Genomic DNA, 22,711 nt, shown 5'->3' with positions numbered 1-22,711 from the left:
GCTCCTTTTCTGTTTATGCTCCATTTCAACACTGGCTTTGAAGGCTAAACGTTGAACTCTCTTTGTGATGTTGGCATTGAAAATTTCAATGTGTTACATCGACCCTGTCACATGAACTCCTTGCATGTTATCTGTTCAGGATTGCTGGAGGGCTACGTTACTGAAAAAGCAGCCCTGGAGGAGTCTCTGCAGCAGAAGGAGGTGCAAGAGGAGAGGCTGGTGGAGGAACTGGAGGACCTTAAGGTGAAGCTGCACCAGATGCAGGGCCTTACGGTGGAGCTGGACAGCCTCCGGGTGCAGCACCAGGAGCTCAGCGAGGAGCACACAGTTCTCTTGCGCCAGAGGGAACATCTCACTGCTGGCTTGGGGGACAGGGAGAAAGGTGAGAGAGGGAGCAGTTGCAAACAAACATGTGCATAAAGTGTGAGAAAATGATAGTGGTGAAAGCATTTTGCCAATTTTAAGTTTAGATTGTGTGTCTGTGAGTATATATGTGTACCGCCTATGCTTAGGTGTGTCTTTTCTCCATAGGCCACTGGCTGAATGTAGAGCCTGGCACAGGTTTGTGGGTCAGAGTGGAGTATCAGTGTGGGGATAAATATGCATGTTTGCTGTGCTGTTAAAGTTTGCTGTTCATAACAGACAGTAGATACTGTAGTTTACAGCAGAGACTCTGAGTGCTGTGTCATTTGTTAATATTATTCTACCAGTTTTTTATTATTCTACCACATAAACAGTGTTGTAGACCAGAGCTGTAATAGAGGATATCCCATTCATGGCCTTTCAGGAAGAATCGCAGTGTGTGTGTGTGTTGCGTGTAGCGTGTTTACATATTTGTTCCTGTGTCTTTACTACTTTATAATTCAGTCATGTTTATGCTATTGTGTTAACATCGCTTCAATAATCATCCTGCATTTCCTCTGGTATATTTGAAGCTCTCGTGGCAGAGGCAGAGCGTTTGTCCCAGGAGAGGCTTGACTTGCAGCGGCAGGCAGAGAAGGACCGCAGCTCCCTGTCCCTGCGCCTCAGGACCCTGGAGACTGAGCTGGAGGAGCAGGAGAGCAAAGGTCTGGAGACAGAGGTGCACTACAAGGCCCAAACCGAGGACCTCAACCAGCGTATCCAAGCACTCGAGAAACAGCTGAAGCACAGTCGGCAGTTTATAGATGTGAGTTTCCACAAATATTTTTTTAAAACATGCATTTTAACATACAAAGTAGTTATTCTTAAATGTGCACTTTCTGTCTACCACTTGTTTCCCATTCTCGTTCTCTCTCACCTCACATTTATTCTTGTTTTATTTTGAAAGTGTCAAAGACAGGTGTCCTCTGTATTTAATATTTCATGTCACAAACAGTATTGGATTATATCATCATATGTCTACCTGTACATACAGGAGCAAGCTGTGGAGCGTGAGCATGAGAGAGATGAGTTCCAGCAGGAGATCCGAAGCCTGGAAGCCCAGCTCAAGCAGACAGCCAGAGGTCAAAGCAGTGGGGATAACAAAGGACAGAGGGTGAGGCTCATTAATTTCACAGGAAATGTATACAGTGTGGTGGTTCACACTCACTGAAACAAGCATCCTTATTACACTTTTTTTTCTCGCCTTGATACACATTTAAATCTTTTCACACTGGGATCCACCAGGAGTAGGATAGTAATGATACAGTTAATGATACAGTATAATGCAAAATGCTTAGCCATATCTACATGCAGATGTGTTGAAACTGTTTAGCACTTGCAGTGTATGTGCTTTTGATGGCATTTGGTGTGATGGTGTTTAAAAACCTTTGTCTAACCTTTATGTTGTTGCTTTGTAAACTAGTTAACTGAAGAATGCAACTTAGTGCTTTAGTGGTGCTGAATGCATTATTCACTGTTTGCCAATGAACCTGACATTTGCTGTGTGTTTGTCCCTGCTCTGAACCGAATGCTGTAGATTGAGGATTTGGTCCTGCAGGTATGAAATCTATAAACTGTAGTGTAACTCTCATAGCTTCTTAGATGCCTGTGCATGATTTGTGGCGTGCTACATAGTCTCTGTGCAATCATTCTCAGATCATTAGATGCATTTGAGCTTAAATGTGTGTCTTTGCTTGTCTTGCGTTCTGCCCTGCCTTTTTACCATTCCCTTGCTCTGTTCTGTCAATTTGTGGTCTCCTTCATCTCTATATCACGACTGTGGAATGGCTTAACTTCATTAGCTATATACCAGTGGCTGCAGATCGAGAATGGCTGATTTAGCTGCCAATGAGAAATACAGCCTCCTCTTGGCAGATTCCCCTGTGCTTCTCAGACATCTAGAATCTAATATCCAAATTGCTTTTCACTGCATCTCTACAGGTGGAGAGTCTCCAAACTCTGATCAAGGACAAGACAGAGGACCATGCGTCCTTGCTAGCAGCCAATCAACAAGCCCAGCGTGATGTCGCGGAGCGCAATGAGGAGATTGACAAGCTAGCGGGGCGAATCAGAGAGCTTGAGCAAGCATTGCTTAGCAGTGCTGAAAGTAACAGATCTGTCAGTCAGCTTGAACAAGAGCTCCACAGAATGAAGCTGAGAGAACAAGAGCTCACACAAGTAAGAGCAAACATACACTAATATAACTTAAATGTTGCTAAAATTTCAAGACAGTTTGATGGCATTGTGCACATACATTGACTCTCTTTGGTGCCCTCATTGAACTATGCTGCTCTCTGTCAGGACAAACAGGCACTGGAGCAGCAGCAGTTGTCCAACAGGCTTCAGATCTCGGCTCTGCAGTCCAAACTGGACGAGACCAGACATTTTTATCATAACAACACACAGGACCCTACCCAGCAGCTCAGAGATGCACTGGACACTGCTCAACACAGCCTGCAGAGCAAAGAGCGTGAGGTCTGTGCATTGTTTTTTGTTTTTTGCTCTTTTTTTTTTTTTTTAGCACATAAACATGTGTTTTTAGCACATGAACAATGTGTGAGCCCTCAAGATTCAACTGAAAATGTAACTGAGATGATTGGGGTCAACTGGCCTGAGGTGGTGGTTTCAGATTTTTGGCTGCAGTGCCATCTTTTGGTGGAAGTGTGTATGTGCATGCTGGCTTCATCCACATTTGACAGCAACCAACTAGAGTAGCTCTATCAGTGTTTACAACTCTGTGCAGAAGAGTATGTTGCAGTTGTAGCACTGAAATAGTTCTCACTCATTTTGTTTAATAATTTGTCTTCAAGGTGGAGGTCCTTGTTGGTCAGCTGGAGCAGGTACAGAGGGACTTAAATATCAAAGAGGTGGAGCTAAAACACCTCACACTACAACTGGAACTACTGACCAATCAGAATGCAGCTCATGTTACTCAGCTCCAAGAGGAGATTGTCACCTTAAAGGTCTGTGTACATTTTTCTTCAAACCAAACATTAACCTGTTTTTTTGTTGCCGTGTCATCTGTGGCGAAAAGATATCAGAATGTGAAAATAAAACTTATGAAGTTGAATAAAATTTATGAAGCCTTGGAAAATCAGTTTTATCTGAACTGTATGTGTGTATAATTCTTCCCAAAGGAGAATGTGTCCAGGCTTACCATACTTGAGGAGGAAAGAGAGGGAAGTAAAGTGGTGGATGACACAGAGGAGAGTCTCCCCTCAGCACTGCTCCAGGAGAAAAATCAGGAGATCGACCACCTCAACCAGGAGATCCAGAGGCTGGAGCAAGAGATAGAAAACACCAGGAACAACACGGTCAGGAGTCAGGACATATACTTTCACACTTGTAGGATAGATGGAATCGGTGTAGAAGTTCCTAAGCGAACATAAGGCCAGAACTTATTTTCTGTATCTTTGCTCTTTCTGTTGGTTTCTCAAAAGGCTTTGGAGGCCGAGCTTGAGGAGCTTCGCTCTCAGGTGGAACACCTCCACTCTGACATCACGAGGCTGCGCCAGGACAAGCAGGAAGAAGAGGAGCGCCTGCATGAAGTCATCAGCACACTGCAGGCAGAACTCGCCACTTTGGGCCCCACGCTGCATGAAGTTAGCGACTCTCAGGATGGTGACAGCATTAATCCCTCCCCTGCCCCCAGCCCTGAACCTCACCACTACCCTGTCCGAGAACCAGAGAAGAAAGGAGGGCCCGACAGCCTGAAACAAGAACTGCGTCTGACTCACTCTGCCTCGTCTCGTTCACTCCGCTCTCGCCTTGAGGCTCTACAGAGTCAGCTGGAGACTGCGGTGGCTGAGAAAGCGGCACTGGAGCGATTATTGCTGACCCAGGAGGAAGAGTACAGAGGACATGGAGAAGAGTTAGGGAAGAGGCTTAGAGAGGAGAGGGAGAAGGCAGAGGAGCTCCAAAGTCTCCTTGTCCTTAAAGAAGCTGAGCTGGAGGAAGCCAAAAGACATGCAGTACAGCTTGATGAAGAAAGGGAGAAGAAGAAACTGTTTGAGGTGGAAAGAGACCGTTTGCAAGCTGAGGTCTTGGAGATGAGTGCCGTGTGTGAGGAGAAAGCCCAACTCAGCTCTTTAGTTTTGGAACTCCGAAAGAAAGAAGGGGAGAGGGTGAGGGAGATGGAGACTCTAAAGACAAAGGAGGAGGAGATGAAAAGGGAAATAGAAGACCTACGAGAAGGCAGTCTCACTCTTGAGAGACAAGTCCAGGAAGCAAGGGCTCAGGTATTGGCTGTAGAGGGACTGGTTGCAGAGGGGAAGGTAGAGGTGGACACCCTGGAGACTGTGAAGGGAGAACTTTCTGCTGAGCGTGAGGCACTGAGAAGGAGGGAGGGCAAACTGCAGGAGGAAATAGACAGGCTCAGACAGGAAGTGACATCGCAGAGAGCCTGTATCGAGGAATTAAACCTTCAACTCAAGGAAAAGTCAGCCCATCAAGAAGAGGCTCAAAAGGAAGTGCTGGTGAGTGGTAACTACATGGTCTGGCAAGAAAAAAACAGGGCTTTCATTTCTGCATTAGGCTCTCAAATACATCAGTGTTTGGCCTGAACAGCACTATCCTGCAACTGGTATCTGGTCTTGTTTATTTTCATTGTTTATCTTATCAGGACAAAAAGAGAATTTAATCAGCATTAGCACTCAAGATCTAGTCTGTTCAGAAGACAGAACTTCGAATTACTTACAGTCAGTTTTCATGGTAGCGAGTGGAGCGTTCGATTCTGTAGTGCAGGCGTACAGCTGTGCCAGTGGCTGCAGGCAGACCACAGCTGGCTATAATTAGTAGAGAGGCTGGAATGATGTTGTTTCGAGACGGCACAGTCTTGCAGAGGAAGTGACTTCAGAATGAGGAAGTAGGTGAAAACATTTTGATAGCTCTTGTGTTTTAAGCTTTATTACGTTCATGTTTTGATTTTATCTTTTAAAACATTTTACATGTCTTGTCAGCATGATGTGGTAAGGAAAAGTTGTGGTCTGTATTTTTTTTTTTTTAAGCTGTGCAGGCTATCATGCACTGGTTGAGCTGCAGTGTGTATTTTCATTCTGTCGATCTGTTTGCCATTGATTCATAGCTAAGGAAATGTAACCAGGTACTCACAGTTTTCTGTAGTAGTTAAAGATCGCATCAGCTGTTTAATATAGGAACACAGCGAGAACATATGGTACTCGTAAAAACATAAACTGCTGCATTACGAAACACTGACTTAACTGCTGATTCTGTTGTACAATGTATTTCTGTATTAAACAACAGAATTTAAAGCTTGCAATATGCTGTATGAATGTGGGTCATTCTAAAATGTCATAAGAAAGTGGCTGTGTTGACAGTGACTACTAATACAAATCTTTTCTCTCCCAGACAAATGCCGAGGTAACCCTTGCTAAAGCAGACGCTGCCTTGAGACAGAGGGAGGCGGAGATAGCCAGACTGGGGGCAGAACACCAAGCCTTGAGAGCTGAGCTGACTGCTGTGAAGGAGGGTCTCAGTACCAGTACAGAGAGAGCAGACAAGTTACAGGAGGAAGGACAGGTATGAGTGCACAACTGGAATACAAAATGATATCACTGATATATACGTCTGGGAGATCATCTGCTTGGTCAATTTGTTGTTTAGGGATTTGACTCAGGGATTGTATTTTGTGAGACTTGGAATTGAGGAAACACAGGCATTTTAGACTTGACAGCTGGGTTTAATTTTCTCTATTTTTCTGTGTGTCAGACCAAAGACCGTGCCCTTGCAGAACTTGAGGCCAGTAATCAGCGTCTGAAGGTGGAGCTTCGAGGCCTACAGGAAGACCTGGCTGTGCAGGAAGAGGAACTCGCCTATCAGCAAAGAGAACTACAGCACCTCAGGCAGCGCTGCCATAAGCAGGACACACTTCCTCACAACCAGGGATACTCACAGAAAGGTGAGTAATTATTTAGTTATATTTAGTTATATTTTAACATGTAGAAACTCTCAACAGACCCGTGGCATGCACAAGGCAATGAGCCACCTCACTGGCAAATACATTAGGTTTAGATCGTATGCCACACATACATAGCACTGCTTACCTGACAATGACACTTAAAACAGTTACATCTTCACAATAAATGTCCACTTTTCCTAATAAAATATCTAATTCCTTTCTCTAATTAGAAGCTACTAAATTAAAAAAAAAAACAGACTTGATTATTTTTAGCAGATTGTGATGATGTTTGATAGCACCCAAGTATAAAGCAATGAAACATCTCACCCTGTCTGACCTGAATTTGGCTCTTGAAGACTACAGCATTGTGGCAACCAAAAGTAATGCTAAAAATGATTTAATTTTTTTTTCCTCTATCAGATATTTCTCAGAGAGTGTTTGAGGATGCGGTGTGTGTCTCTCGTGATGAAGCCTCGCTGAGCTCCCCGGAGGTATTGAGGAGACTGGAGTGCTCTGAGGACAGAATCCCAGAAGGCTTCCACACCTCGGTTCTGGGCTCTCGGCTCTCTGAGTTCAGCAATCTCAACAGCACGGGCCTTGATCTCCCACACGCCAAGACCTCCCCTCGGGTGCATATGGAGCCGCCACACTCGAGGACCATCACCCCAGACCCGGCCACTCAGAGCACCCACTCCCCAGGCTCTGTCTCAGTCTCCGACAATCTCTCAATGCTTGATTCGCTGGATGCTGACAAAGTATGTGGTCTAAACACTTAGATGCATATTAACTTGTCTGGAGTTCTGTAAAAAGCTTAAAAGGCTTTTTTTTAACTCCTTTTTTATAATTATGCTTTTGGAAATGGTTAAAAACTTTGGTCAATGTGTGTGTATATACATACATATATATATTTTTCTCTCCCAGGTGCATGGTTCAGAAACCCTTGACCTGTCAGCTCCTCCATCTCCTCTTGGCTCCACCTCTTCCTTATCAGCACCAGAATGGGCCAGTGATGGATATGGCAGCAGTGAGTCTTTCTGTGCTGAGGCTGAGCTGTGTGACTATTGTTTTCTGTATAACAGATTTAGCAGAAGTATTGACCAATAACTCCCTCTGCTCTCTTCTGATTCAGATGTGAGTTCAGAGCTGGGTGTGCGGCTGAGAGTGGAGCTAGAACAGACTGAACGGCTGGATGCTCAGTTTGTTGAGTACCTCCGCTGCCGAGGCATGAACCCCACAGTTAACACAGACAGTGCTGCAGGCAGTATGAGCTACAGCGATGACCTGCTCTCACCCGAACTTCAGGTAGGCTCCACACATGCCCACACACACACCATGTTGGAACAGGTGATCATTTCTTGTAAAAATGGCCTATCAGTTTTATTCACTTTGCCCTTCATTTTTCTGCAGGAACTGCTGAAGAAAGTATATCAGGAAAGCTGCAGAATTCTCACGTTGTCCCAGCGTCGTGCTACTTCCTCATCCCAGCCTCATGTCTCAGATGCAAAAACTCTCTCACTGGATCAGACACGGTGTCAGTCACATGAAAACGCCACCTCGCTCGACCGCCCTGATAAATGGTCCTCCGCCCCCCCGCTGGGCTGGCAGCAAGAGAAGAGGGCACTGCAGGAGACTGTGATTGCCCTCCGAGAGCTGCTCTGTCGAATGGCACAGAGAGATACACAGGTGAGTTCCCGTTTGATAACAGGAAAGAGTTAACAGTAGTTATCAGGTGGCTGTATGTAGAGTCTAAACATACTTTTATGTCCACAGACAATTCAAAAGACAGTTAAATAGTGGACCGAAACGAGAGTTTTCTTAGCTTGCAAGTCGTATTGGTTATTTAACTTTTACCTCTTCCTTGATGAGAGAGAATTTCCTACACTTAATAGCTAAATATATCATACAATTACATTAAGTATTTTTGCAGACAGTCCTCCTCTTTCTTCCCCAGCCTGTCTGTAGAGGTGATAGTGACTGGCAGGGAGAACCACTACAGACCGCAAGACAAGATGAAACCCAACTACGGATGGAGCTTCAGGAGAGCCAGAAAAAGCTGAGCACTGCCTACAGCACACAACAAGAGCAAAAGAACACAATACAGTCACTCAGGTATACCCACACACTGAATAATATAACACATAAGACATAAGTGCAAACATTGATGCTGTTGTGGAAAGACTGGGCACATTCTTTAGCATTTTGACTAATTACAGTAATGATTAAACTTCTAAATATATCAACAATAAAATAGATGCAACTTGGGGAGAGGGGTATAATTTTATTTAATTTCTTGATTTGAAAGAATCATGGAATTAATTGTTTGCTCTACATCTCTACATGTATGTTCAATTTAGTTCAACTGTTAAGTACATCCTGCTAGCTTGTACATTGACCAGTAAGTGAATGAATTGGTTTAATTGCTTCACTCCGTAACATACGCTTGAATGCAACGTTTGACCTTTCATACACACATCGGCACACATCATCCTCACTCTCTCCAGTATTTTTTTAATGCCCCTCTCTGCTCCATGCTATTTAGTAATACTATCAAAAGCAGAAATGACTGAAAAGTAAGCTTTAAATTGCTAATGGTGGCTAACTTGTGTCTCAGGGTGGCTGTGGAAGAGGGTGAAGAGGTTTTGAGGAGGGAGCAGACCAGAGTTCAGCAGCTCCAGCGACAACTGGAGCAGGAAAGAGCTGTCACCCTCCGCAAAGAGAGAGAGGAGGAGGAGAGGAGAGAGGTAAGACTGTAAAAACACATTTAAAAATATTAATTTTGTGTGTATTTAAAACAGAAAACAAATGCACTTGTTGTATTAGCCATGGGGATAAAAGACTGGGGCTGCTCCCTGAAAGTCAACAAGTAGAATCATCAGTCACAGATATTCACTGTCGACTCAGACATTGGAGCTGAAGAGTCGTGTTTTTTTTTTTTTTTTTTTTAGATAGTTATTGGGCATTGCAGTATAACAAGCCACATTCTATTAAAATGCACTGGGAATATATAGGGAATGAAAAAGTATTAAGTATTTATATCCTTTTAGAACTAGTAGATGCACAATTAATTGTATTCATTAACTGGCAAACTGAGGAGGACAGTACTGAAGCCCATGAAAACTTAAAACTCTGGCTCCACACTCTTCCTCAGAGTGTTGTGTTGAGCTAGAGTGTACTTGAAATTTTAAGTTTGCCTATATCATTCTGAAAGATGACCTTCCTCTCCCCTCCCCAGGCTGTACGTGTCTCTTTTGAGCAGCAGGGGTCAGAGATCGTGGCTCTAAAGGGTCAAGTGGAACAGGAGAGGGTGGCATGCAGCAACCTCAGACGTGAGCTGCAGATAGAACAGTCCCGTAGTGTGATGCTAGAGAAACGCCTAGAAGACACTCACAAGGACCTAGAGGATGAACGCCAACGCTCTGCCCGGCAGCAAGATCTCAGCTTGCAAGAAAAGAGTCGGCTAGAGCACCTCCTGGCTGAAGCCGAATCTCACTTAGCCGACACCCACTCCCAGCTAGCGGATGCACAGAGGAAAATGGAGGAAGAGAGGGACCATTTCTCCAAGCAACTGAATGAGCTCAGTCGCAGACAGGAAACTGACACAGCCAGGGATAAGAAAGTCATCTCTGACTTGTGCACTCAGCTAGAACAGGAGCGGAAGCAGGGGGAGGAGCTAGCATCTTCCACCAACAGACTGAGGGCTGAGCTATTGCAGAGCAGAAGGAGAGATGAAAAGGAGGACAGAAGGAGGAGAGAGGAGTTGCAGAAGGAGCAGGAGGCTGCAATCCATCATCGTGTAGCCATGGAGACCCTGAGGGAACAGAAACAGGAAGCGAGCCACGCTTTGGAGGTGGAGCGAGAGCGTAACAGACGCCAAGGGGTGGAACTCAAAGAGCTAAAGGAGCGGCTACAACTGATGAAGGACAAGGAGAGAGAGAGGGAGGAACAGTGGGAAAGGGAGAGGAGGAAGGAGAGACAAGAGCAGATGGAGAGGGAGCGACGACAGGAGAGGACCAACAACAAACTTGTAAGATATCAGGAAGCTGGAGCTGATACTGCTTTTCTGTGTTTAATGTTCATGTTTCAGGAGTACAAAACTCAAACACACCATCAAATATGTTTCTGTCTTTAGTGTGAGTTGGAGTTGTTGAGACAACAGGACCAGCAGCGGATGCAAGAGCTACAGCACACTCTGGCAGAGTTGGAAAGGGAGGAGAAAGAGATGGCCGCTCAGAGGCTGTCTGGACAGACCACAGCACAGCTACACCCGGCTAGATCTTCCCCGCATCTGCACAATAACATGCAGACTGACAGTACACTCCAAAACCAGCAGGTGCATAAGGGCTTATTACTTTTACTTGAACACAACAAATGGAAAGACTTTTGTCAGTACAGTTACCAAGTAACATATATTACGTCTTATTGTTTTTTTATGACTGCAGGAATAATGGTTACATCCATTAGCTGTAACTCTTGCACTTAATTACTATTGCATGCAATGCTAACAATAGAGGAACGTAAGCTTACTCTGCTTTTGCACTCATAATTTGCCCTGGATATGAACTTTTATAAAATGCGTTTAATTGTAAATTATGTATATATTTTCTCTCTGTAGTCCTTGTCATCTCCATCAGCATCCTCCAGTCTGATGGATAGGCTGCTGAGGGAGAACTCTGAGCTGACTGAGCGTGTGACAACACTGAGTCAGGACAGGGTCACCCTCAAACACACTGTCACCTGCCTGGAGCGACAGCTGCGCCGATCCGAGAACGAACTTGCCAAAGTCACCACAGAAATAGAAAACAGACCCCTCACTGATGCAGCCAGCCATGGCAAGGTGGGGGAACATTATTTTTTTTAGATCTGCTTGTAAAGGTCTGGTTTATTGTATCATATAACTATCGGTCCATACCTAGCCTGAAAATGGCTGTTGTACAGTTCTTACGTTGCTGTGTTTATTTTAATTTGATCCTATATTACTTTGCCTGCACTCATATTGGTTGTATATGCATTGTTGCTGGATTGCCTCCGGGTTTCACATAATTTTAATGATAATACAAACCTGGCTACTTCAGTTTCTTGTTCTTGATTCATTGTAGGGATTTTTGTTTGCCACTTAATGCATTGTAGCACAACTGGATGATAAGTTAAGTCAACGTAACTATCAGTGAGCAGTGTCACAAAACAAACTTGAACATTTACAGTTCGTACCTATTTGTGTCATGATGAAAAGATGTCAGCCATCCACCATCCTGTCTGCAGGTGCAGCGTTTGTATGAGCGCTACCTGCGTGCTGAGAGCTTCAGGAAGTCTCTAGTGTACCAGAAGCGTTACCTGCTGCTGCTGTTGGGGGGATTCCAGGAGTGTGAGCAGGCCACATTGTGTCTGATTGCCCAGATGGGAGCCCGGCCTTCACCCCCCATCACCTCCCAAAGCAGACCCATCACACGATTTAGAGCTGCTGTACGAGCAGTCATTGCAATCTCAAGGTATAGAGCAAGAAGCCATTTTTTGTTGTCCAACACTACTGTCAGATATTTGAGAGTGCAGTGTTATCTACTGTTAAAACCAATGACTTCTATTTTTTTTTCCAGAATGAGGTTCCTGACCAGGAAATGGCAGAGAGCAATCAGAAAATTATCTGTTTCAGGGACTGTCAATGGTCACGCTTCAGGTCAGCTCAGTAATCATACAGTAATTTATGATCATGTGCATCTCAGTGTGACTGTGTTTGTGCAGTTTTTTTCATTCTTGATCTCTTACAGGTTCTAAAGCTGAGTTTTTAAGGCAGCAAAAAATAAGATCAATTTCTGACTCCTCGCCACCAAAAAGAGACAGCAGCGCCATCCACAGGGACACAGTGTCAACCCTAGTTCCACCAATCAAATCACCCTTCAGGCTGCATAACAGGTGGGACTCCTCCTAAGCAAAACTGTTCAATTTGAGATTCAGTGTTCAAGACATAACCAGAATTAGAAAAAAAAAAATGTATTTGTTTTCCTTTAGGTCATACTCCAGCTCCACTGTGGCCTCTGGACATTCTGGAGGAACATCCCAGGATCCAGAGCGATCCCTGACTGAATACATCCACCACCTAGAGAAAGTCCAGCAACGGCTGGTGGGAACCAGGCAAGGTGAGACGCATTAGACAGAGGAGGAGTGCACCGGGTGAATGTAAGTGACAATGAAATGAGGTGAATGCACAAAGGCGGAGTAGAATGATTGAATTATTGCAAACAGCTGTGACTGATTGCACACTGTACACTGATGTGCTGGTGTGCAACATAAAGGGCCCGTTTACACATACACAAGTATTTTTAAAAACAGAGACATTTCCCTTCGTTTGTGCCCTTCTTTTACACGCAAATAGCGAATTCGCCTCTGAAAACGGTTCTTTCTAAAAACTCTGGCCAGAGTGGAGATTTAGGAAAACTCCCGTTTCGCGTTTGGATGTAAACTGAGAAAAACAGAGTTTTAGGCAGCCGACGTCACATTATGCGCCATCTGATTGGCTTGCATGGCTGCCTCCTTCCTACACTGCCGCCCATAGCCTTGGCGTAGATATGATGGCACTCGATGGCGTATTTATGTGGGCTGATGTAAACGAAAACTTTTTTGAAAACTATGCTGTGTGCATGATGTTATTTTGGAAAACAAAGGGAGGGAAATATTCGTTTCTCAAAATACCCGACTATGTGTAAACGTAGCCTAAGTCTGGAGTTACAGTGGTGAGGGCATGCCATAAATGTAAAGGCTTCCCACTCTGTAGTGTGTTTGCACCTAATTTATGGTATGTGGTATCACACTGGAAGATGTTATGGGTGTTTTTACTACAAAGCTCTGAGGTGCTTGTCCCTTCATTAGGACACTCTTGTTCCAGGAAGTGTTTTTTTACCATTCATCTACAGCATACTGAATATTTTCAGTGTAGACCTGTCCTTGAGTACGCAACAGTCTTTGATCAAGTTAGGCAGTTCTAGGACAAAGATGGCAAAGACATCAGATTTTGTGATGCGTGGCTGAACACTTCCTGGGACCATATTACCAAAACTACAAAACCTGTGTGCTCTATCATCTTCCAACCCAGTAAGCAAGACTCATTTAGCCCTGCCCCCAAAAGAGGAAATGAGGAGGCAGGGACAGACAGCCTGTTCCCCTGATATGATTGGTTATCGGCAGCGCTGGCTGCAGGAGAATAGGACGTGGCTGTACCTGAGCTGCCTGTCACCCCTTTACCTGTATGGTCCAGGTGAGTGTGAGTGTAACATACTCACTCCACCAAACAAACAAGTAGCAGAATCATGCACCACAGGATGGGCACCAACTTAAGTCAACAGTCGATCTTGAGCACACTGTAAAGGAGACGGACACTTTGTCATGTGAAAACTGAATTTCCTCCCAGTTGATGGTGTTGGAAGATTGTTTGCATGACTGTGAGACAGGCATGCATATCCGTAATCCTCTCTCACGTCACTGATGTGTGTAGGGCTGGGCAATATGGACAAAATTAAATATGACATTTCTAACCGAATTCCTTGGTCAGTATTGTGACAATATTGTGGTGGTGACTGCTGGTGCCTTGACAAAATGTTTACACTAGAGACTTTTGATAAATAATCATTAGTGCTGAACTAGAACAATCTAATAAATTTAGGAAATTGCATCTCTTGTTGTGAAGCCTTTAAAACTAGATGACAAAACACATGTGGTTTCACAATACAGTGATATCCAAAATCCCAGATGATATCTAGTCTCATATGACAATATTAATATCATCAATATTGCCCAGCCCCAGAGGAATGTTAAATTGTTGAGAATGTTTAATCAATAGGCAGCTGATCAGTGTTGGCAGATATTACCCAAAATAAGGTTTATTGGCCAAGTTGACAATCCAATCCAGTTTATAGCAAATTTTTAGTGAATTAGAAAATTAGACATTTTGAGCCATGTGTTCATCAAAATGTTGCATTCATCATCTAAAGTTGGAAGATATTTTATTTGATTACTGGAAGTGTTTTCTTGTGCTGCTTTCTGTCTACCACCTGTAAAATATAATGGCCACCTTCTTTAAGTGCAGAATCCTAGTTGCTTTCTTGTGTATTGATTCAATACTACTATTTACTTATTTTTCACTCACATTTGCAAGAAAATTGTCCAGAAGTCTTCTGAGGGTAAAATAAATGGACAGGAATTTTAATAATAAAAATTCTGAGATGTGCTATGGGACAGTGGTTCTCCAGTCCAGCTGCATCACTTCAGAATCAGAATCACTTATGTAGGCCACATTATTGAAGTGGCATTTGCATTTGTTTAACTTTATTGCATAACTTTGTGGGGGTCTGTCTGATTGTGCCTACATTTTTTTTATGTGTCCAGGTTCGTCAGTTCTCCCCTCCCACCTGCAGAAGCCTGACCACTGAAAGAACGAATGTCTCCTTTCACCTTATGACCCCCTAACTGTCCGTGCTTTGCGTCCATGTGTACAAGTGCACAAAGGAATATCACATAAGTGTTGAAACTTTGATAATGACATCTTTAATTTTTTTTAAGTAAATAAATTATTTTTTAAAGATTTTTGTATTCATTTTTCTATCACCTGTACCTAAGCATTGTAAAGGTCACTTGTAAGAAGTCTCTTAGAACATAAATATTTCTTTTATTTTATAGTATTTTTTTTTTTTATGTGCAGTTTGTCATTTTTCTACCCATGTTTTTTACTACCTGTTAATGCGCTGTAATTGTTCTGCTGTTGGGCAATGAAGTTCATCATACATGTGTACAAGTATGTAAAGGTTTTGCACTGGAAACCCAAGATCAGCTTTGCTATTGAGTATGTAAATGTGCAGAGGTGACCATTATGTTTTTAATGTTTTGTACTATCAATGTTTCTATCATAATATTAATAAATATTTTAAATTTGTGATAACAAAAAACAAGAGTATTGGTTGTCTTTCATTGGAGCTCATTATTAGTGTGCATCTCAGGATAGTAAGGCAAGTGGAATATTTTAAGGGAAAGGTGCACATTTAAGACAAGTATTTTTCAATTTGACAAGCTAAGTTTAAGGATTTTTATGTTTTGAGTCCGTTTGGGAACGTGGGGCCCCCTCTTTACCCATGGAAATTTTTATTTTTCACACGCTCAGTGACCTCAGGGTCAAATAACTGGTGTTGATCGTGTTATGTAATGAAAAAAAAGGGAACTTTCATACCTGAGACGCAGCCAATGACACTCGGAGCTGATGTTCGCTCTCTGCCCTGCCTCCATGGTCAGGGTGAGCTCGTTTTGTCATCCAGTAAAGCCGCTTTGGGTGGGTTTTCCAACGGGGCCGTTTCCCTATGGAGTGGACTGTATGAATCCGCCCGCCCCGTTTTTCGTAGACAGGAAAACATTCGCACTGTAGCGACCAACAGCGTGACGCACCGCCTTTGCATTTCACCACAGCGAGGCTAACGCTAATGCTAATACTTGGGAGGTGGAGGTAGTTACACGGTGTGTCGTAGATTGTGTTTTGACCCATCATTCTCCGGTGAAATAGACCTGGCCCGTGTAGAAGACCTCGTTTCCATTTTCTTGTATTTGTCTGGGATGTATGGATGGATAGTTGACGGAATATCGTCCCTTTTTGAGCCCATTACCGGGCAAAACCCCACTGAGTGGCCTGGGAAAGGTAACGTTAGCGGGGAGGTACACGCGCGAGCTGGCGTGACAGCGCGGACAGAGAGCCACGGTAGACCGGTGAAACGTAACTACCAGAGGTTGGTAATGTGCTAATTAACCAACTAAACTGTTTCATGGTGGTAGTTGAATATTCAGTGTTACCTTCAATTTTATCCGTTATGGTCTCCCTACTAAGCTAACAGGTAATTTAAGTTAACCAAGGAAGTTAGCTACTCGGTTACTGTCCTAATGTTAGCTTACTAATGTCGGCTAACGGTTTGCTGGCGTTGGCTGGATTGACTTTGTGATCAACTAAGCTCGCTTCTTGATAAGCTATTGCAAGTTTAAATCTCATTACCTTTTTATTTATTTATTTATTTATTTTAATTCGTGGTTGATTTCTCTCTGTTTTAGCGTTCATGTGGCAGACAGTGTTGGTCAGAGCGAGCAAGGGGAGGTGAAGAGACGGAGGCGAGGTTTGTAAACAGCGCTTTGAGGTGGTTACACGGCTAATTCTTCAGAATGAAGGTGATGACTGCTGTCTCTTGTGCCGTAGATGTAGTCATTAGCTTTGTGAAGAAGACTGTGGCAGGAGTGGCGAGTCTTCTTAGACTGCGAAACCCACTGACAGCCAACTGTGAGAAGCGTCGACTCTATGAAGACACCCAGGTTTGTGCTCAGTCTTTTCTTTCTCATACAGACGCACACATGTAGGCTGTGATTCAGGGAGCTTTCAATGTGGACCCATTCTGATAGAAAAGTACAGCTACTGAACTGTACAATAGACATTTTGTCCTACAAACTGCTGATCCAAGTCTCTGAAAAGACTGGACGGTTCTCATATTTTGGTGTAGACAATTGGACTGTAGATTAGAGGCCACTCACACTGGCAAGTTTGATCCGCGCCCAAGCACGATTGCCCTTAAAATCCGGATTCTTTGACCAGTGTGATCGCTCCGTATCGTGCTTGAATACAGTACACTTCCCCCGCTCTGGCACGGTTGGAAGGGGTGTGCTTCAGCGCGGTACGGGCGCGTACATGAGCACATGCACGGTCACGCACGCAGTGCGCGGATGTAAATCATGCAACTTTCCTCCTGCCTCTGCAAAATTGTTTAATGTGTGCACCGCGATTACCGGCGAATGGCCGCGTTGCGCAATCAATAATCAACCATGTTGTCTGTGTCGCTGTCTGTTGTGCTGCTGCAACCGCGTATAAACAAAAGTCGGTTTATAATGAAAGTACAGCAGTCTGTGTGCGGAGATCCGGCAGACCTGGTGCTGGCCGGCACCGCGTCGGCACCGGCCGGCACTGGCCGCGGCACCGCGCGGCCACCCGGTCACCCGATCTGCCGGATCTGACAGGTGCCGCTCCGGCTGTCAGTTGGACCTTTCTGAAGAAGGAGGAAGTTACCTCCGAAACTGTCAAGGTAAATAAACATCCCATGTCTGATTAAAAGGACCAAAAACGTTTTTTAGTTAAAAGGAAGACATGATGTATTTGAACTACATTGATTTATAATGACGTCGGGCCATGCCTGTTGTCGTATTTCAACGTGATGACGTGCACACCGGGGGCAATCGTGCTTGGGCGCGTTTGGGAAAAAGGTAATGTGAGTGCAGGCCAGCCGGGGACTGGGGAGGGGGGGATTTTGGCTTTAGCACGATACGGGCTCAAACTTGCCAATGTGAGTGGGCCCTTAGAAGCAGTGCACTTCAGTTTGATGCTCTGGCTTTATGTTTAGAGTTTTTATTCTCCAACTCAAGTCATATATTGCCTCCTCAGATCCTGATGGGAATAGATGAGCTCCACACCTCATGGATGAGTTCTGAGTGGAGGATGGGTAAGTAACCACAGTCATGACCACAAGAGGAGAGTGAAGCTTTTGGGAGACACATTTGACTAGACAACATGTTCTGGTTAGTTTTTCCAGTGCTTTATTTGGTTGATCTTGGTCTCCCCAGACAAACCTGATGTGAATGAGTGGGAGAGGGGTGGGAAGAATTCCTTCCAGAGCTCCTCACCTCCCTTGATGAGGAAATACAGGCAAGTGGTCTGATATTTGAGTTTTACTTTACCCATAGCTTGCAATGTTACTGGCAATTTATTCACTCGTGTGCTGACTTTTTATTTATACATCCATTTTACTGTGGTTAGATGTGCATGTAGCTGCACAATCAGAAAGGTTTCCTCTAAGTAGGTAATATATTTTGATAGTTGTGATGCTCCCTAAGTAATATACATGACCCCTGTGATTGCAGTGGGGCAGGACTGCCAGCAGGGATCTCTGACAGAGGGAAAGACAGGGAGAGGAGAAGTTCCCTCCAGCTGCTTCCCTCTAGGCCAGCTCTGAGGGTAGGAACAGGAACCGCCAACCCAGACTCAACTTGTAACAGCCTTGGACACAACCGTTGCCACAAGCCCAGTCTTACGGTGGAAGAGGTAAAATAGGCAAAAAAAAAAAAAAAATAGGCTTAAAGGTTGGATTTCGACAGTTATAATTTATAATTGTGTATGATTTTTGTGTATATTCTCATATACATTTTGAATCTTCTGAAGGCTTAAGGCATGTGTTTTGTTTCTGCCTCTAGACCATAAAGCAAAACAATAAAGAACACTACAGGCGATTGTTGGAGATGGTGACGGAGAAATATAGCAAAAGCCAACCGCTGCCTTTTAACCAAACAAAACCACAAGAGTGAGTATAGCTCAATTATTATAGTAAAGAGATACAAGTAAAATTTCACCAGGTTCTTTCAACCAAAACATCCGAAACCATAAGCTATTCAGTCCTCACAGAGTCTCATGCCTCTCCATTCTTTCCTGTCTTTCCTATCAGTGAGTCAGTCCTGCAGAGTGAGCACAGAGCTACTGCTTCTGGAAAAGCCTGTGAATCCGTATCCAGGAAGGCAGGACACAATACAGGTAGAGACCACCTTTAATATAGTAGGACCTCGATTATCCAACCCCGACTGATTCAGAATGATAGGTCGACTGTGTGGCTGTTTCATTTTCAGGTGTGCAATAGGCGTTGACCTCGTGAGCTTACAAGCATTACAGTCATAAACCAAATGCAAGAAAACACAGTAGTTGACAAGATGGCAACAGAGGCATTTCCTTTTGTTTTTGTTTCTGCTTCCCACTACAAAACTGTGCACTAACCTCTAGTAGCCTACAGTACAGTAGTCCATCGATCTAATGCTGCTGTTACAGTGTTGTTCTCTAATAAATGAATCTATGTGTGCACAGCAGCCACATTGAGCGATTTTTTTGACACTGCTGTTGTCCCAAAGTGTTTGCAGACAACTGTAATTTTACTGCCGAGCCTACAAATTTGTTATGTGGTTTAAAGGCCAGTTGTACCACAAAAGTGCGTGGAAACATGTTAATAATATATTTAATTAGTCTACTACTGGTTCTACTCTTCATAACCTTTTTCCCCTCTCTGTTGCACAGCCACCCCACGCGTGTTTACATGGAGAAATGTATCTGCAACCAAGGACACCAAAGACAGGTTGGTGTCTGTGTCCTGTTATGACTGTTTATTAAGTGTGGTTATTTTTCTAATCTCTACATTAATTGTCTCCAGGAGGGGTGGCATGAGTTTCAGCAAAACATTCAGTGGAACATTTGAGGACATGCAGAATGTCAGATGTGCGAAGATGGTAATGTCTCTTTCTCCCTCTCACATGTAAAAGCAACTCATTAAGCTACAAGTAAATGAGGAAGGGAATAGCATTAATTTCTGTAACATTAACCTTTTCCTCAACAGAAACAGGCAGCAGAGGTGGACCTCTCTACTGAAGTCGCTACACGCCTAAATCTAGTGGACAGAGAAATTCCTTCTCTCCCCCAGCCTGACACACATTCTACACACACTGCACATGCACGCCATAGCGAGGACGACTTCCCTAGACTCACAAAGGTGAAATAAAACCTTTTGCATGACTGATATGTGTTCTTATTCTGCAGAAAGAATGCATGCAAGCTTTCCCTTTGGTTTTGAATTTACTGTGTGTGCATGTGCGTAGGAAATGGCAGCAGAGGTGAGTCGTGCTCTCGCTCAGAGTGATCCTAATCTCGTTCTGAGCGCGGCTTTCAAGCTACGCATCACACAGAGAGACCTGGCTACACTGCAGGAAGGCAGCTGGCTCAACGATGAGGTATGCTGGAGTTACAGTAAGAAGACAATTTTAAGACCTTTAAGTATAACTGTGATGTCACGTGTAATAAAGTTAACCCCTAGCGGGACACTCGACATTCAGCTGAGTAACAGAAGAAACAGTTTCAGCTCAGATTGCATTTGAAAGCCAACATCATTTTGTCAAAACGTGACAAAGATGCTAAAAGAATGTTGAGGTTCTCAGGGTGTTTTTTTTTTTTTTAAACACACTGTAAAGTAAAACTTGCTCTTAAATTTCACCCTGTGTCTCGTATGACATTTCCTTTGCCCAGGTGATCAACTTCTACCTTTCCCTGGTTATGGAGCGATGCTCTGGCCAAGCCACAGGATTGAAGGTCTACTCATTCAGCACCTTCTTCTTCCCCAAGCTGTGGGGTGGAGGAGGAGGGCAGGCAGGAGGCCACACGGCTGTGAAGCGCTGGACCAAGGCTGTGGACGTCTTCTCCTACGATCTCATCCTGGTCCCTCTGCATCTGGGTGTCCACTGGGCAATGGCTGTGAGTCACACAGTTCAGAACCAAAAGACATGCTGTTTTTTAAATTGCTATTTTTATAGATTCTTTTCACCTTCATATCAATCCTGATATTCTTGCTGCTTTACACATTGATATGTGACACATTTTTAAAATTTTTTGACTTCAACTTTCTCACTCTCTTCCTCCAGGTGATAGATTTAAAGTCCCGGACAGTGAAGTCATATGACTCCATGGGCCAAAGACATGACGATATCTGTAGTATGTTACTGTGAGTCTCATATCTCCTATGTTATTTATTTTGCATATTAGATTGCTCTGGGTAAATCTAAGCCTAGTTATGTTCCTGTTAGGGATTTGTATTATCCTGCAATGTTGAATGCTTCTGTCATAAAATGTCCTGATTCTTCCATTATTGGTGAGTGACATCATTGTGCTGGTTTCACAGACTCTACCTGAAGGAGGAGCACAAAGTGAAGAAGGGCCGAGACCTTGATAGTGCCAAATGGACTGTCAGCAGTTTGAGGGCCACAGTAAGTCAAACTGGGACAAATGACTCGGTGCTTACATGGACAAAAGGTGCCATCCTGTTCTGAGACTATTTGTGCTCTGTGTCTCTGTGTAGGACATCCCCCAGCAGAGAAATGGAAGCGACTGCGGTGTTTTTGCCTGTAAATACGCTGACTTCATCGCAAAAGGAAAGCCTCTCACCTTCAGACAGGTATACGTGTTCATGTGTAATAAAATAGTCACTTGCTCTTTCCATTGATTTTTACAAACACTGAAAGGAATGCTTCTCCCTCTCTGTCGCTCTCTCTCTCCTTAGTGTCACATGCCTCTCTTCAGGAAGTTAATGATTTGGGAAATTCTCAACCAGAAGCTGCTATAGAGGAGCGCAACATCTATCAAGCATCTTCTATCAATCAACTACCCAATAACACAGACATTCTCGATGGGAATTACTTCTGTGTACAGCAACTATATGTTGATGAAGGCATAAATGGGCCAAAGACTGCAACCTGAAACCCTAACCTGATTTTTGTTCTGGCCTCTAGAAATCAAGCACTAACTAGTCTTACTAGTTGAGGATGTCCCTTTATCTTTCAGGGACTTATTCACACCTAATTATAATCTCTGAGTTGTAATTGGAGACTTTATTGGGATGGGATGAGAGAATGTTACACAGGGATCGGCACTACTGACTGAATGGCTTTTTTTTTATATATATATTTTGATGTTGGATTGTTTGTTCTCTTCCTGAAGTGCCTTTAGTGTATTAATCCTCTGACCTTTAGCTCAGTTTGAAGAGCGTCATTTTGTCTGTCATGGGAAGCTACTTGGTAGCACGCAACTGGAGATGTGTTTTGAGGAGCTGGATTCCTGTTTGACCGTCACTTTGATTGAAGCAGCTCCAGGTCAATGAGTTTTGAGTTTTGGTTTCATTTGGCTAAGCCCCTCCTACTGATGAACTCCAACTGCAGTGGTTGCCATACACATTCATTGCCAGCCAACAGACCATGAAATGCAAGCTTTTAGTGGAACATGATTGGACAAAATACTAGATCAAATACCTCTTTTTTTTCAGACCTTGTTGCAGATGAACTGGTGGAAAAAATGCATGGTTGGGCAACATTATTTTTATTTTGACATAAATTTGACAATTATTTATGTGACTTGACTGGATGAGAAAGGTGTGTGTGTGTGTGTGTGTGTGTGTGTGTGTGTGTGTGTGTGTGTGTGTGTGTGTGCGCGCGCGCGCGTGCGTGTGTGTGTGTTTACTTGATTTCTCCCCATAATGGTCCATAAGGCATTTCAGTGATTATACCGCACAAAGCTACTTAGGGCTACTACATTGACCTGTACATAATAAACTACTGTACTCTGCATGTTTAAGTCCATGCTAAAACAGTCTGTGATATTTCCTGTAATGAGGTTTTTTTTTTTTTTTTAATGTCAGAAGTTCTACTATGTGTAACATAATCAATACACAAGGATGTGCTTTTTGAAAAATTTCTCCATAGTTTCACTCATGTTGGGGTACACAATATACATTTTTCATGGGACGTTAGTTCCCAGGA

The 22,711-nt window shown here is 43.7% G+C and overlaps 2 protein-coding genes across 4 annotated transcripts in view; both read left to right on the top strand.

Moving 5' to 3' along the window:
* pcnt (pericentrin) overlaps nucleotides 1–15,243 on the top strand; it is a 41,161-nt gene extending 25,918 nt beyond the window's left edge. The window contains exons 37-62 of one of the 3 annotated variants that reach the window (XM_030082008.1): nucleotides 140–382; nucleotides 936–1,168; nucleotides 1,397–1,516; nucleotides 1,940–1,960; nucleotides 2,344–2,580; nucleotides 2,704–2,877; nucleotides 3,213–3,365; nucleotides 3,540–3,716; nucleotides 3,843–4,877; nucleotides 5,770–5,940; nucleotides 6,130–6,319; nucleotides 6,740–7,074; nucleotides 7,241–7,343; nucleotides 7,449–7,621; nucleotides 7,727–8,002; nucleotides 8,271–8,428; nucleotides 8,931–9,060; nucleotides 9,552–10,343; nucleotides 10,449–10,649; nucleotides 10,932–11,153; nucleotides 11,579–11,805; nucleotides 11,911–11,990; nucleotides 12,082–12,226; nucleotides 12,323–12,450; nucleotides 13,404–13,565; nucleotides 14,693–15,243. In XM_030082008.1, the coding sequence (XP_029937868.1) occupies nucleotides 140–382; nucleotides 936–1,168; nucleotides 1,397–1,516; nucleotides 1,940–1,960; nucleotides 2,344–2,580; nucleotides 2,704–2,877; nucleotides 3,213–3,365; nucleotides 3,540–3,716; nucleotides 3,843–4,877; nucleotides 5,770–5,940; nucleotides 6,130–6,319; nucleotides 6,740–7,074; nucleotides 7,241–7,343; nucleotides 7,449–7,621; nucleotides 7,727–8,002; nucleotides 8,271–8,428; nucleotides 8,931–9,060; nucleotides 9,552–10,343; nucleotides 10,449–10,649; nucleotides 10,932–11,153; nucleotides 11,579–11,805; nucleotides 11,911–11,990; nucleotides 12,082–12,226; nucleotides 12,323–12,450; nucleotides 13,404–13,565; nucleotides 14,693–14,736 (5,930 nt within the window). In that variant the 3' untranslated portion in view covers nucleotides 14,737–15,243. The remainder of the gene's footprint in view (nucleotides 1–139; nucleotides 383–935; nucleotides 1,169–1,396; nucleotides 1,517–1,939; nucleotides 1,961–2,343; nucleotides 2,581–2,703; nucleotides 2,878–3,212; nucleotides 3,366–3,539; nucleotides 3,717–3,842; nucleotides 4,878–5,769; nucleotides 5,941–6,129; nucleotides 6,320–6,739; nucleotides 7,075–7,240; nucleotides 7,344–7,448; nucleotides 7,622–7,726; nucleotides 8,003–8,270; nucleotides 8,429–8,930; nucleotides 9,061–9,551; nucleotides 10,344–10,448; nucleotides 10,650–10,931; nucleotides 11,154–11,578; nucleotides 11,806–11,910; nucleotides 11,991–12,081; nucleotides 12,227–12,322; nucleotides 12,451–13,403; nucleotides 13,566–14,692) is intronic. The other 2 variants (XM_030082009.1, XM_030082010.1) reach the window with 2 other exon arrangements.
* Nucleotides 15,244–15,724: 481 nt separating this feature from the next.
* Nucleotides 15,725–22,579, top strand: senp2 (SUMO specific peptidase 2). The gene is made up of 17 exons (XM_030081848.1): nucleotides 15,725–16,074; nucleotides 16,391–16,452; nucleotides 16,533–16,645; nucleotides 17,763–17,820; nucleotides 17,942–18,023; nucleotides 18,239–18,419; nucleotides 18,569–18,675; nucleotides 18,817–18,902; nucleotides 19,434–19,491; nucleotides 19,567–19,642; nucleotides 19,750–19,902; nucleotides 20,009–20,140; nucleotides 20,433–20,657; nucleotides 20,825–20,904; nucleotides 21,082–21,166; nucleotides 21,259–21,354; nucleotides 21,460–22,579. The coding sequence occupies exons 1-17, from the start codon at nucleotides 15,905–15,907 to the stop codon at nucleotides 21,520–21,522; spliced, it is 1,827 nt and encodes a 608-aa protein (XP_029937708.1). The 5' UTR covers nucleotides 15,725–15,904; the 3' UTR covers nucleotides 21,523–22,579.
* The last annotated feature ends 132 nt before the right edge of the window (nucleotides 22,580–22,711 follow it).

This window comes from Myripristis murdjan, chromosome 22 (assembly GCF_902150065.1).
Source record: "Myripristis murdjan chromosome 22, fMyrMur1.1, whole genome shotgun sequence".
Classification (NCBI taxonomy): domain Eukaryota; kingdom Metazoa; phylum Chordata; class Actinopteri; order Holocentriformes; family Holocentridae; genus Myripristis; species Myripristis murdjan.
The sequence above is the reverse complement of the archived record's forward strand: the minus strand, read 5'-3'. Positions and strand labels throughout refer to the sequence as shown.